The 16,362-nt window shown below is 35.8% G+C and overlaps 1 protein-coding gene across 2 annotated transcripts in view; it reads right to left on the reverse strand.

Annotated features, from left to right (window-relative positions):
- vsnl1a (visinin-like 1a) overlaps positions 1 to 16,362 on the reverse strand; it is a 59,483-nt gene that overhangs the window by 34,587 nt on the left and 8,534 nt on the right. For both annotated transcript variants that reach the window (XM_015349354.2, XM_006625948.3), the window contains exon 2: positions 5,807 to 5,973. In XM_015349354.2, the coding sequence (XP_015204840.1) occupies positions 5,807 to 5,968 (162 nt within the window). In that variant the 5' untranslated portion in view covers positions 5,969 to 5,973. The remainder of the gene's footprint in view (positions 1 to 5,806; positions 5,974 to 16,362) is intronic.

Raw genomic sequence — 16,362 nt, forward strand, 5'->3', positions numbered from 1 at the left:
GGCCTCGTTATCCCTTTTAACCCCTGGGTTCCTGTTCGAGTTCCCTTTACCCGGGAATTTTCATCGCCCTTGTCTTGGATGGACCTCCTGGTTTTGGATTATGGACTGAGCCCCGTTTTCCCTTTTTGGACTGTGTTGGACTTGTTCACCTGCGCCATGCCCCCAGAGCACCAGATCCCTGCCATCACGCCCCCCCGTCTGTCATCCTGTCCTGTTCCTGTCGTGTTTCCCCCAATGTCCTACTCCAATCATTTCTGGATTATACTGTCTGCATAGGGTCCTAAATACACACTAAAAGAGAGTATCAACCAGCTCCTGTTAACAACTGCCACAAAACACAGCAGATCAGGCAGAGAACTGAAAAATTATCCTCTTGTTTGTAACTGTATTTATGTGCCTGTGCATTTTATCGAGAAATATCTCTATAGTAAAAAGTATCTATATACACTGTGTATATTTGTAATATTCTTTACAACTGAAGCACTTTTATCCCTCATGTACTTGTCTCTGTGTGGTATGATGGCTCAGTGGTTAGCATTGCTGCCTCGCAGCACTGGGGCCTTAGGTCCTATGGTGCTATGTGTGTGGAGTTTGCATGTTCTCCTTGTGTTAGTGTGGCTTTCTTCTAGGTGCTCTGATTTGCTCCCAAAGTTCAAAGGCATACAGTATTTGTATATTAATTGGCTTTTGGGAAAATTGGCCCAGAGTGTGTGTGCCCCGCAATGGACTGGTATCCTATCCAGAATGTATCCTGCCTTCCGTCCATTGCTTGCTAGGGTAGGATCTACCTCCCTTGCAACACTGTAGTGGATATACTTGTCTATAAGTCATCATGAAACAAAGATATGCTCCTTCCCTTCGTGAGTATTTGTAGAGGTGGTGCTTATACTTATATGGTACTTATACGGTGTGTTACAAAAGAGCAACCAGAAGCACAGTTTGCCTCTTATTATTGACAGGCAATATAAAGTCTGTTTTTCTTAACCTCTCTGAGAATGCAAAGGCAAAAAATGTGATATACATTGTATACAGTAACTTGACACTAAATGCCTTATTAAGTTGCTTTTGTTTGTAAAACTAGTCTTTCTACAGGAGTTATTTTCAAATAACGTCTCTGTTAGTGGTTGCTGCTCTTTGTATTTTTGATACTCCAGACATTTGTTTCTGTGCATTTTACCTGAACAGTGCATTTCATTATTTTTGGACCACTTCTGGAAAAGTCTCAAAATTTGTTTACAGAAATGTCTCCTTATGCCAGAAACGTCACTTGGAAATATAATTTTATATATAAAAGACAAAATGAAGGCATTGTATTGCAGTTCACCTTAGGAAAATCCAGATACATAGATTTTTTGTTATGTGTTATTATTTACCTTTACTTTTTTATTATTTGATTTGAATTATGTGAATGTATTCAAACACACACATTAGAGGTTATATTTGAACATTTGAACACAGAAGTACTTTTTCTCTTTATTTATTTTTTTATCCTGAACACTCTATACTCAGTCTTCATACAAGCAGTACAGGAATCAATCAGGAATGAATCTCACAAACATTGTATAATCCCAAAACATAATTTTAATTAAATTATTATTTGACAAGATCTTTGTCACTCTATTTATGTTATGATTATTATTGAGCATAAATAATTATGGGATTACTTAGTTTTCTTCTCCATACTTCAAACCCTGGGTTGTAATTGCAGTGTTATAATTATAAGTTTATCTCATCAGGGGAAGCAAAGTAGCTGTTAAACAAAATACTGTAGATTTCTCATATGACCATGCGACAGAGAAGAACTTTTTATGACAAAAAATTGCACCTATCAGACCATTCACCCCTTCATCCTCTGCCTTTTAATGGCACATCTATGTCTATACTATCACCATTCATCTCTGTGGTACCATTTCTTAAACAAATGAGATGTCATTCTTACTCTTCCTAGAGACATTGTTTTAATACAGTTCTAGGATTTATTGTTGCTTAGCAACATAACACTTTGCCTCTATTGCAAGTCTGGGATATGAAACCCATTCTCACATTGTGATAGTTACTAATCTTAGCAGTGGCTTACAGATTTATTTTTATTTACAAAAATCATGTTTTGTTTGCTGATGATAGATGATTTTGTGTACACATGTCTAAGGAGAAAAAAAAGATTATACTTTTCCCATTATGCTCTACTTCACATGAATATCCATGCATCCATTTTCTAACCATTTCAGGGTTGCAGGGGAGCTGGAGCCTATCCCAGCAAATGATAGGCACAAAGCAGGATACACCCTGGACAGGGCCCCAGTTCATCCATTGATTTCAAAGCTGCATAAATAGGGGGTCTGAAAATGGCGTGAGTTTAAAACAGAATTTTTGTTATGTCACATCCATCAGCTGTTTGGATAATAATAACCATATTAAGAATTTGGGATTTAAACAGCAATAAAGATTTTACCATACTAGAGATGATGTAGTTCTGACTGTTGCAGTCTAAATGTGTTCTCAAATGTGCTGCCTATGTTTGGACTTATAGTATAGCAATTCAATTCTCATCTTTTTCATTTGTTTTTGTTTTTTATTGCCACTAACAATATGCAACAAGATCCATCCATCTATCCATGTCCAGCGCTGCGAGGCAGCAATGCTAACCACTGCACCTTCGTGCTGTCCTGCAACAAGATCATCTAACCATTAACCTGGAGAAACTCTCCTTTCTAAGATTCGTTCCTACCCTCAGCAGGATGGCGGCTCACCCCATAATCAGGTGTACTTCTAACACAAAGTATGGATGCCTAAAATAGAGCTGAAGATTTTGTCAAACCAGACCACCATTAAATCTTGGAGGTTGCACAAGTATATGTTTTTTAATTAATGGGGCAAATGAATGGTTTGTATGTTGTTCTACAATGTAACACTTTATATGTAGTGAACTGAATGTGAGCAGCATCAGGACTTACCTAAAAAGCAACTTAAAAGCTAGAACGTTTATTTCACATATAAAGTAGTTATTGGATATTCTGATGTTGTTTTTACCATATAATATACTCTTGTGAAACACTTGCTTCTAATTAAACAAATCACACTACATTCAACACATGGCATTGGTGATTAATCTAACGAAATAATAACAATATGTAAATCATTTTCAAGGGAAAAAAACATTTGCACTTTTAAAGTTTGTAGAGTTACAGAAATTAACCTGCTTTCTTTTTTAATATTCAATGTATGACTTGTTTATTTTGGAAAAAAATATTTGCTTATTAGTGACTATTAATCACTAATGCTTTTGCAGCCACTTGATGATTTTCACATATTCCCCCTCACGTGTCTCAATCCATTAAAAAAAAATTAAGTCAAAGTAGGTGGTTATCCTTTTGAAGAAGGATGCCCAAATCTCAAGAGATCTTGTTACTCAGTGAAAAGGACAGTATTCAGTGAAGGGAGGATTAATTCTCCTTGCTATTATGACAAGCTACAATAACATCTACTCTGGCACAACTGCTAGAATTGTAGCATACCTCTGTCAGCATATTATAGTACCTTACCAAGACAACTGTTCTTCCAACAGAACCAATCATGGTTTTGCAATTTACAGAAAATATCCAACCATCTTCAAAAAGCTTGGCATCGAATAATGTAATGATTCACACTATGTTTATTACATGTGAGCTGATAATGGGTGGATGGATGTTACAAAAGTCATTTTCAAGATGACTGAATATTGATCAAACTCTTAGTTATAATAAATCACAATGATACAACTGCTGTGGTTATATTTTATCTTGAAAATCAGATTATACCAGCTCTTCACTTACCTGTAGGTACAGATTTGTAAGGATGCTTATATTTCAGCCATTTTATCATACCACAGTGATATAATTGTGGTATCACACAATTCTTATATTATATACTTCTATTATACATACTGTATACTGTACAGTGCCTTACACAAGTATTCAGACCTTTCTCATAGTGTCCAGGTTTATGAAATTATAAAATTTAAATTGAATATTTTATTCAAAACCTGACAACCTTAAACTGAAGACTTCAAAAGGTTATATTAGTTACAGTTAATGATAGGAAAAACTGAAATATGCAGATTGCATTAGGATTTCTGTCCAATTTAAGATATGAAGCAGGTTTTCACCTACGATTTTCCAGTCCTTTGCTCCATCTACATTCTAATTAGTCTTGACAAGCTTCCCAGGTCCTGCTGATGAGAAGCAGAACTCTAACATAAAGCCGCCATCACCATGCTTTGCAGTAGGTGTGGTGTTCACTGAATGATGCATTACATTGGGGTGCGCATCAGGTGTAACACTTTGCATTTAAATGTGCATTTTGCATAAACTTCCAGTTTTGTCTTGAAAGACTACAAACCCTTTTGTCGCATGTTTGCAGTATCATTTGGATGCCTGGATGAAAACCCAATGGAGGATTTGAGATTTTATTTCAGTTCCATACAAGCTCCCCTAATGGATCAAATGGGATATTGTTGACTCTTGCACATTTTCTGCCACCTCAGCCAATGAACCTTTTAACTCTTTCAAAGTCAATACGAGGTTCATGGTGTGATCCCTAACCAGTTTCCTCCTTGCCTGGCTACTCCTTTGGAGAGATAACATGAAATTTCTGTCTGATTTCAGAAAAAAAATCTCCAATTAACATAGAAAACTGCATACATTTGTGAATCATAGTAGCTAAACGGTAAGATTTCTGGAATTTGCCATTGTGTTATAGCCAGACATTTAACAACCGGACGTAGCAAAAGCAACTATTCCTTTATGCCTAGCAAGCAATCTAGCACTTTTTACATTGCATTAAAGTCATCATTGATGCAGGCTGTGCTTCACCAATAGCAAACACTGGGCAGAGGATAATGAAACTGCACAATAATCTTTATATAGACCAAGACAAGTTTTTTAGGAGTATACAGATTTGTTTTAAGCTGACATGCATCATGAATATGCCTTGAAGAGCTCTTGGATTGGTGGGATATGAATGCATTTATAAGGATACATGTATGTATCTTTCCCAGACCTAATGTGTAATGCATGAAGTAAAGTCAATGAAAAAAACATATTTATAGAGTTGCTCTCACACAAACTCCAAGTTCATCTTCAAGCTCAAGATCTATAATTTACCCCAATGCTAGGTACTTCAAGATATGGAGTAATGAAAAGATGTGAATACAAAAGCATGGCAATCTGCAAATTATCTTTGAGAAATGTTGCAATTGATGTTAGTGAAGTAATTTCTAATTTTGATGCTATGAAAAATAAGTTTTTTATATGTGGAGAGCCCAGCTGGCTGTTTCAGTGGTAATGCACATTAAGCCGATCAGAATGTACAAGCTTTGAAAGCTTTCTGTAACTTTTTACCACACTTTCTATTTACTATGTACAGGCTCAGACTCATTTTTAGTTATTTTTTAAATAACCTAAAAGTTAAATGCATATATTTGTAGTAGTATTTTTAATCAGATTGATAATTGATTGGTTCCTTTTATTATTATCATTCTATTAAAAAATGTCACAAAGTACAAGGTTTCTAAATTCAAATTACAGTATGTCTAGGTCTGGTCCATCTAATGAAAGGAGTTTGCACATTATTTTCTAAGCTTGGCTGGATGCATTTATCTAAAATACAGGTTGTAGGTTGCAGGGAATAATTCTTAATTGGACATAAAATAGATGCAATTAACTCAAAATTTAATATTTTTTTAAACCTGAACAGAGTCAAAGACATAGTGAAATCATCACATCTTTGGTGCCATTAAATATCAAGCTAAACACAGCTGCAGACATACCTTGACATACAACTGCTGGAACTCATCCAGGTTGAGCCTGCCACTGGGACAGTCCTTCAGAAATCCTTTGTACCACTGTTTAAGTTCATGTTCATTAAACTCTGTGCTCTTCACCAGATCCTCCATAACTTCAGGGGCCAGTTTGCTGTTCTGTTTCCCCATTGTTTCTGAAAAATAACACAATGACATCTGTTTAATTGTGTTCAGCTTCTATATAAATTTCTCTGCTAAATGTCAAGAAGTGTTGTTTAAAATGCCAATGTTAAACCTAGTGAATCATATGCATTTTCTCAGAGTTTAAACACGCATGACATGCACTGCATCCTAGTGTGTTCAGCTACCAGTTAACTGAGAAAAGGTTAAGGCCAGACTGATATGTTTTTAATATATCTTTTATCACCATGATCTCTCTGGGGCCAGAGATCTGATGAGATTCTAAAACCTCTTCATGATCTTTGATACTTGCTCAAGGAGATTCCTCCAGATTACTAAATCTAAAGGTTCACAAACGTATTCACACATGAATATTTACTTATGGATAATTTTGTTAATTATGTTTTCCAGATATGCCTTATGTGTTTGTGTTATACCTTCAATCAGGTTATCAAGTCACATCACGTTTAATAACTGCTTATCCAATTGGGGGTCATGGTGCCCTGGATCTTATCCAGGGTGGGATACACTCTGCACAAGGCACCAGTTTACTGCAGTTTCCACCTAACAGTCCAAAGACATACTGGTAGGTTTATTGTCGTCTGGGAAAACATGGCCCTAGTCTGAGTGTGTGTTTGTGTGCCCTGTGATGGACTGGTATCCTGTCCAGAATGTACCCCTCCTTGAGGCTGTTCACTGCCAAGATAGATAGGGTCTGGCTCCACTGTGGCCATGAATCAGATGAAGCTGTTAGACAATGGATGGATGGATAGTTTTGATTAAACAAGGGTACCATAGTATGGGATTGTAACTTTCATAATTATACTGGGGTTCACAAACATTTTATCATCACTGTATTGTATATTTACTGGCATTGTAGAAATATATTGTTAATCCTTTATTTTTTAATTTATACATGTATATATATTAAATATATTTAAATAAATATATTTTTCTTTTTTTTTTTACAAAATACCATGTAAATCTAAATCTTGATCTCTGATCAAATCCTATATTTAAAAAAAAAAGAGAAGACAGAAATACTAAACATATGACAAATAACAGGCCCGATATTCAAAACACAGATGCATCACTGCTTCAGATTAGGAGTTGAGGAAGTGCCTAAGTGTTTTTAATAGGGTTCATATTTTTATGATTACATAAATTACAAATTATATATTTTAAAAGGTTACAGAAACAGTAGTTGGGACATTTTAACTGAAACCAAGGCCACATAAGTAAAATAAGTAAAGAAAAAAAAGAAAAAATACTTGAATCCATGCAATTCATTTTGTACTGTATGAATCAATTATTTCTAAAAATGTAATATTAGTTATAATTCTTTTAAAAGTTGGTTGTTTAAAAACTCCACCTCATTTTGATCTTAACTGTATTTGCCGTTTTCTAAAGGAACACAAATGTATTACATTTTAGAATTTTAAAAAATCAGTTCTTTTAAAAAGTAGATCAAATTGCTGGACACTAAACAGTTAAAAGTTACCTCTAAAAGTATCCTGAAGCGAGGTTAAATATAGCTTTGTATAATGTCCAGAAGAAGAGGGCAAAAAAACCTTTACAACAGTAAATATAAATACCTGATTCGTCACCTTAGAGAACAAATAAATAAATAACCAGAGCAGACCCCAATGTTTACTGCAAATTGATTCTGCTTATATAGTATTATTATATAAACAAGCATACAATAAATACAATAAAATACATTTTGACGTTTCTTGTCTAGAATTTAGAAATTGCATATGTTCTTTGTTATTTATGGACCTATTTAATGTTCTTAAATTCTACTGAAATATTTTACAATATAACACTGTTTTCTACAGATGGATCCTCTAAGATTGCAACAAGACTATCACAAGAAGTCATTTTAAGCAGAAGAGACAGGAAATGTATTATAAGTCATGTCTTCATTTACCATTAATGCTCATGACTGCACTGCTACAGTTTTGAAGGAATAAATCATCATTCTCATCATCTACACACAGAGATGATTTGTTCTGTCACCTAAAAGGGTTATTTGATGTTGCCAAAAATATCAGAACCTTGAAGCTAAAGATTAAGAGTCTGCATTTGCTCTTAATCTAGACTTCAGCAAATGAAAATGAAAACAAAGCACTCAAATTATGCTCTCACAAAAAGCCTTTAAGTTAAATTATATTAACAGATAATGCATACAACTTAAACAGTAGGAATGACCGAATTGCCTCACTTTGAAAATTTCATAACCATTTCAGGCCATCACACATGGATAGAGTTTCTTGCTGTTTGGTACTATGACAAAATTAGCGATGATTTGACGTTAAACCATGTATGATGGAAAAATAGTCTGTTAGTAAGAAAATAATTTTACATCTTTATCAACTACAAATACTGCAGTGATTAAGCTCTACTCTTAATGTGCATTAAGTTGAGTTACGTTTTGTCGATTCCTTTAAATACATAGGACTCACTTGCTCAAGATTCATCCAGACAGAACAACTATCATCAGACTGAATTTTCATGTAATAGTTTGACCATACATTTTTAAAACCTCAACAGAAGAGATGAAACCATTCAATTCATCATGTTTGACCCCATTCTGAAAAATCATGAAGCTCAGCGGGACCTAAGATGTCTGCACACATTCAAAAAGGTGATTGTAATGATAAGGCAAAGATGGAGCTGAGTCATTATTCTGCTAAAAAATATGACATAACCATGTTCATTAAAATACCAGAAACAGACAGACAGACTTGTACAAATATTAAATCTTTTTTTTTTCTGGATTGTTTTATTTCCTGTGCATGATTACATTATTTAAATGTATACATTTTATATATACTGTATAGGTAGTATATTTGTACTGTTACAATTGAAAATTAAATATGCAGAAATCTTTAACACGTGCGTTAAGCATGAAGAATTGATCTTGCGAACATCATGTTCATAAAATGATCAGCTAAAAATAACAGGAAATTGATTTGCTATATTCAATTAAATATGATCAGAATAATTTCCTTTCTGATATTTTTTACTCTTTTCCTATACCGTTTCATTTCAGTCACCATGTTATAGAAAAAACAATATTGCTCCTCTGGATTCAAACCAGCAACCAGGCTCATTCTTGGGATAAAGGGAATACCCTATATACTGAAGTAACTCAACCTTTTTAGTTTTGAATAGAGAAGGTTAGGATGGGACCTTATACAAATACTGCATTCAAAATCCTCAAAGCTTCGACATTGTCAACCCAGAGGACTTCTTCATAATGTACAGTGAAATACAAACCAGATGACACAAGTGGAAACTATATACAGTACAAGTGTATTTAAAACCAAGAACAGGAGGCTCTGTAGGAGTACAGAACAAGCTACCAGCCATGTTTCTGAAGCTAATACCCTAAATTCCTAAAAGAAACAGCAAGATGAGAACCAATTAACTGCTATTAAACAAAACACTGTTAATGAGTTGTAAGGCCTCCTCACATTTGTCACTCTTCTTATTTCTGATATATATTTCTTTTATTTTTGGGATTTGAATGAAGTTCTCAAATAAAAAGTCACTGGGTTCAATTAGGAAAAAATAAAATTTTCCTTAGTATTACAAGCAAAAAAGAAATTATGATATATAAATTGTAAAAGCATATTATGAAACTTCATTCATTTTTATCACCTCCTCCTATTAAAAATGAATATTGATTGTCTCGGGACAGGGGTGTTGTGAGCATTCTTTTCATATATATTTGTTATTGTGTCCAGATGTGGTTAACTTTTGAAACCGTTTCACTGCTAGTCCTAACAAGATTATTCCTTCCACTTATCTAGTATGTTTGCTAGATGATGAGTCTACTGTACACTCGACCTCTTCCAGCAGCAGAAGTGGAGCTGGCCAGCTTGTCTCACCACAGCTTAGACAAAGGCAGAAGCACACTGGGAGCTTCTGCCTTTCCTCCTCTGGCATCATGAAATCCTAGACTATCATGATATTATTAACACAGAACGTTTCACTGCTCAGGCCCAGCTGTCAAAAGTTCTGTGTCTGTGTGGCTGGATGTTAGAGGCTTGGTGCTGATGTAGTCATATACTTATTGCATGGCGCTTTCTATCACGACTGTCACAATTTATCTGAGGGATTTTTTGGTTGGAAACCTGAAGGGACTTTAACTGATGGAGATGGGATGAAGTGCTGTGCATATTAAAAAAGTTTCTAACAAATGTTTCGCAACTAATGAATCATTTGACTATAGGATACAGGAAAAAGAATGTTCTTCAAATTCCACAGCCCTGAAAGAAACTAACATACAGGTAAGGGTTAATGCATTATAATGTGGCAGTGTCTGCCTGTGTGTGGATGTTCATCATACTTGAATCCCTAGTGTAAACTTTCAGCCATATTTCACAGTTCTCAGCTGATAACTGATAATAACGCTCTCCCAGCAGTCTCACAATTCTGTACTATTTCTGTGCCCTGAAGGTGTTTGGACTGCCTCATTTGTGTTCGGTGAGCAATAAAAAAAGCTTTAAAATGTTATATATAAACTCATTCTACAACTAAAAGCAGAGTGGCATGGTCAAAATGCTATATTTCCACCTGCATCGTGAAGTCTGCTATCGCTGTTCATTCTCATCTTATTCCACATTAAATGCGAGTCTGCTCCTTAGACAATCAGGTGTTCAAAAATGAAAATTGCTTATTTGTAAATTACCATTCATAAATACATGTACAGTAACATCTGTCCAAAAAATCAGTGTTATTATGGCTGACAATTAAAATATAAAGAGAAGCAAAATATATGACAGGAATAGAGGGGTTTTGTCTTGCTGGTTATGAAGAGGATCCCTTTTGGGGGATAATGAGAAATGCAATAATTACTTCTCTTTAAATTCTAAACTGTCTTATCAGATCTCTGTCGAACCTAGATGCCTGAAACTGATGAACTGAAAAAAAGATTAATTCTAAAATAAGAGAAAATAGTTACAGAAGTTACAATTTCCACCACATTTGAAGAATAATGTTTCATAGTGCAGAAATACATTCCATTAAAATCTCTTTATTATCATTTGAATTCCAAAATAAATACTTAAACATATCAGGGAATACAGGGCTGCGGTCAAGAAGAACTACTGAGCCTTCAAAAGTGTTCAGACTGTTACAGTTTTTCATTCTGTTGCTTTAAAGCTTACAGTCTTGACACTTTTAAATAATTAATATTTTTATATAAACAATCAAATACAGCAGAAACCAAAGAGAAAGAAGCAAATAGATGGAAAAAAAAGAAAAAAATGGAAAACTCATAAATTGCTTTGCTGTGGCAAACCTAAATTGAATTAGGTAAAAATATCCCTTAACAAACCATACAACTAATCTGCTCAGAATAATAGTGGTTCACATTATTTCAGAATAAATACACCACCTTTCTCTGTAAGGCCCCTCAGTCAATGCATCTGAAGCAAAGATTCAACCATGAAGACCAAATAACTTTCAGGGATAAGGTGTATGTAAAGAAGTAACTATCCTTCTGCCATGGTGATATGCTCTGTGTGTGTGCAGCTGAGAGACTAGTCAGAGAAAAAAAGAGTACAGGCATTCACATGAGGTGGCAAGAGTAAGCAGCACTGTTCTCTCTATTAAGAGGTTCAGCATGCAGATACAGAAATGTCTAATTGGCTAGTCATAAGGTAAACTTGTTAAGGGTTATGGTTAAACCAGGAAAAAGCAAGAAGATAGCCATGCTCAACTGGGTTTGCATTATTCCCTAGAAAGACTACTAATTGTCATGATTGTAAACTCCTCCTCTTAAGGACGCTCCAGCTCTCCTTGTTTTATCTCCCGCACCTGCCTCCGGTTCCAGCCCCCCGTGCTATATAAGCCAGACGTTCCTGCCTATCGGGGCTCAGCTTTAAAACATGGACGCCCGGATGCCCGGAAGCCCGCCTACCCGCAAGTCAAGGAGTGACTCGACGGCATAAGCTTCATCACGGCATCCTGACCTACTGAGTCCGGGATCAGGGAGCATCTGGTCCCATTACCCCCTTTTATTCCCCCAACCCTCCACCGGATCCCGCTCCGGCTTTTAACTCTGTTTGTCTGTTAGGATGGATTACCTGGTCTTGGACATTTGCTACACTCCTGGATTTGCCTCGGACTCCCTTGGACTGTTTGCCTCGGCCACACCTCCCCTGAACACCAGCGCACCATGGATATGCCCCCTGTTTTCCTTCCAGCCTTGCATGCTTTTTTCCCTGTGTTTTCTTCACTCCCCCCCGGATTGTGTTGTCTGCATAGGGTCCTGAAAGAATGCTGCGTGACACTAATGGTTACAGCAAGTCGGGTGCAGAGACCCTGCTTTAAAGGGGGTTAATGTTTATAGGTCCTTCATGCCACACTACCAGGTTAGGAGGATCATCTATAGTGTATAAAGGCACATATTTGGGTGAGAGTTTAAAAACATTTCAAGGACCCTTAATATCTCTTTGAGCATGGTGAAATTTAATATTAAAAAGTGTGAAAGACACCCAGACTCTGCCTAGATCACCCTGTGCCTTTAAACTCAGCAGCCAGACAAAGAGCAAACTGGTTACGGATGCCAGCATGAAACCTTCTAATAATAATAATAATTGCTTACACTTACAGTATATAGCGCTTTTCTGGACACTCCACTCAAAGCGCTTTACAGGAAATGGGGACTCCCCTCCACCACCACCAATGTGCAGCATCCACCTGGATGATGCGACGGCAGCCATAGTGCGCCAGAACGCTCACCACACATCAGCTATCAGTGGGGAAGAGAGCAGAGTAACGAAGCCAATTCGTAGATGGGGATTACTAAGAGGCCATCATTGGTAAGGGCCGATGGGAAATTTGGCCAGGACACCGGGATACTGGGGTTACACCCCTACTTTTTTCGAGAAACACCCTGGGATTTTTAATGACCACAGAGAATCAGGACCTCAGTTTTACGTCTCATCCGAAGGACGGCGCCTGTTTTACAGTATAGTGTCCCCGTCACTATACTGGGGCATTAGGACCCACATGAACCGCAGGGTGAGCGCCCCCTGCTGGCCCCACTAACACCTCTTCCAGCAGCAACCTTAGTTTTTTTTCCCCAGGAGGTCTCCCATCCAGGTACTGACCAGGCTCACACCTGCTTAGCTTCAGTGGGTTGCCAGTTGTGAGTGATATGGCTGCTACCCAAAAACAACCTTCTGGTCTAAAAACAAAGTACAAAGTGTTACATATGATGAAAACTCAACATAGTGCATCACCAAGTCAACACAATCCCTACTGTCAAGTATAGTGATGGCACCATTACATTATAGTTCTGCTTCTGAGCAGCAGGGAATGGGAAACTGAGATGGAGCAAAGCACTGGTAAATCTTACAGGAAAAAACAATTTCAGACCTGAAACCGTGACAAAAAATCATTGTTCAGCAGGACAATGATCAAAAGCACAAGGTCAAAGTATCTAAAGAAAGCTTGAGCAACTCTGTTCAAAGGAATGGGCAAAAAGTAGAATGAGAAAAGTTGGCACAGATTTACCCCCAAACCATTTTTGAATCTATTAAATGGAATAAAATGTGTATACATCATGGTATAATGTCACACAATATGACGTCAAAAGAAGAGAATGAACAAAATGCAAGAATTGATAAATTAACTATATTTTAATAAACAATATTTTTAATTAATGGGTGAACAACATTGCTGGAAGTGGATAACATAAAAAGGATAATATTCCTGGTTAGAATCATCAAGTACAAAACTGTCATTTTCATGTCTATCCATTTAAGCATCTGTTCATCTTTTCTGTTGATACTGGTGACAGAATTGATTTTTTATAGATAGGCTGCAGTCAATATATTCAATTTGGCCTATGAAATATACATATATTTTTTGTATACAAAAATGATCAGATAATGCAATAAATCAATTTGTTGTGAATTATAATCAACTGAAAATTAATTGCACATTAGCATTTTAATTAGATTGTAAATCAAAAGACACTGGAATAATGAGATAATCTCAATAAGAAACAGATTGTAGAAAGTATTCCTTTAATGTTTCAGTGTTCTAGCATGATTCTTGAAAGGATTTACAGGTTTAACTCATAGACTGGTGATATTTGTTTAATTAACATCTATAACTAGAAAGCATCTTATTCCAATCCAGATCTCATCTCGGCAGCACAGGGCAAAGCTTGGCTACACTCTGGAGCAGATGCCTGTCCATCAATAGGCATACACGCAAGCATGCTGGGACAATTCTTACACATTAATTAACCTGGACTGCTAATCTTTTGGAGAAAACCAGAGAACCTGGAAAAAACCCTCAGTGGCACGTGTGACTAAGATATGCACAGGGCTGTGACCATATGTATGTTACCAAATTTTGTAGTGTTGTTTTTTTCCCTTTTCTTTTGTTTTCTTTCTGTCCCTTAGTTCAAAATCTATCCCCTCACTCCCCACCCTCACACCACAGCACCAGTACACACCTTGCACGTCACCCCTGACTGTGTGGTGTGGTGCAAAGATTGCTGCCCACTGTGCTGACTGTGTTAGGGTAGAGAGAGGACCTTAAAAAGAGAGAGGCAGACACAAAAATAGCAGAAAGATTTTTTGTACAGACAGACCTACTTTTGTTAGACAGACAGTCAAGTAGTACTGAGAGACCAAGAGAAATAGATATTTATGCTGACTGATTTGGGGAGTATTGTATGAAGCTCATGTTAATGTTAGTCTCGCTCTCTGCTCTGCAGAATGCTTTTATATAAAGTGAGTAAGTATGTCTTCTGTTTTAAAGTTGGGCTATTTTGTTTTATTCTTTGTCTATATCATGGCTTCATCAGTGTTTGTTTTTGGTGGACTTGTGTCTACATATGTTGAATTATTTCTAATTTCAGTGATCTATAAATATTTTTGTTAGTGAAGAAACACTAGACTGTTCACATCTTTTTTCATTTTTGAAATTCTCTGTAAGCACTTTCATAGCTTAAAATCAACCTTGAGTGTTTGAATGCTGTGTCCCCTGTTTGTTATTGTCACCATGACTGTTCGTCCCATTAAAGAACTTTGTACTTCAGGAATCTGCAGATTTTACAACTGAGAGGACCTTGTCCTCTGTGGTACTAGATGGTGTAGCTGGAATTAGTTTGGAGTTTGTTTTTATTTAAAGCTGTAGTTTACCTGCAACACATTCAGTATGCAAAAAATGTAATTTTCTAATGAGGTGAATATTTACACATATTTTACACAAAGTTTTTTGAAGCTCATTATCTTAAATATACTGTAGTATTTGAAGCTAGAGCTAAGTACAAACAATCATGCACACATTCCATCTGTCTGAAATCACATGCCTCCTATTTAACAATATAATAAATAGTGCTGTTAAAGTGAAATGCTATTCCTAAGCATAAATTACAGCTTGTCTTCATAATGTATGTTATATACAGTATGTCTTCATATACAGAAATAGCTCCTGGCTTTTACATTCTAAAATTAATCCCTGATTTGTGTTATCTTTGCTTTGCAATTAAATGAGTAATGACAAAGACAGAAACAAACAATTGCAAGTAATGATACTAAAGGTTTTAAAAATATTAATAGTTTAATACTTAGAGATGAACGCAGAATAAAGTTTGTACATTCATTACCATTCTAGTCAAACATATACCCTTTTTTCTATTTTTCCTAAAATCTGTTCAATAGCTTGTTAGGCTAATACACTATTTAAGAATAAAACTATAAAACCAAATGTGTTTTTTGAGGAGAAGATCACTTTTTATAAAGAGTACAGTAATATAAAAGTATTTGCACAGAAATATACAGTACATTAATATACAGTGCCATCAGCAAAATTAGTATTGTCATTTTCATGTTGTTGTTTTTTGTCAACTGTTCATTTTCAAAAAAGGCTTTGCATTCAATGAGATTTGGTGTTGTTTTCCATGGAAGTGCACCGGGGATTTAACACTATAAAATACTATCAGCAAATATTACTTTTTAACAAAGCACTATTTGTATCGTATCAATTTATATCTGTTTACAAGAGATATAAACTATATAACTGAAGATATAACTTCATTAGTCAGGTTAATGAAGAACATTGTATGAAATATATCCATATCTGAACACACACTTAGTCAGATGCAATGTCTACAATGGTTATTCTGTCTTTTGCATTGCCACTTAAAATCCCTGAGTACAAAGTCCCAATATGTCAGTTTGACAAATTGGCCTTTTCCATCCTGCTGGCCAGGAATCAGATCCTTGTAAGACAGAACCAGTTTTCCCTGCCTGCACTCAATGGATTAACAATGTTATTACATTTTTGACATTAGAATAAAACACATTTCTAAATATTTCTTGCAAATAACAAATAGGTTTTATGTGTTATGGCATTCCTTCTGGTTC

Source organism: Lepisosteus oculatus, chromosome 2 (genome assembly GCF_040954835.1).
Source record: "Lepisosteus oculatus isolate fLepOcu1 chromosome 2, fLepOcu1.hap2, whole genome shotgun sequence".
NCBI classification, from domain to species: Eukaryota; Metazoa; Chordata; class Actinopteri; order Semionotiformes; family Lepisosteidae; genus Lepisosteus; species Lepisosteus oculatus.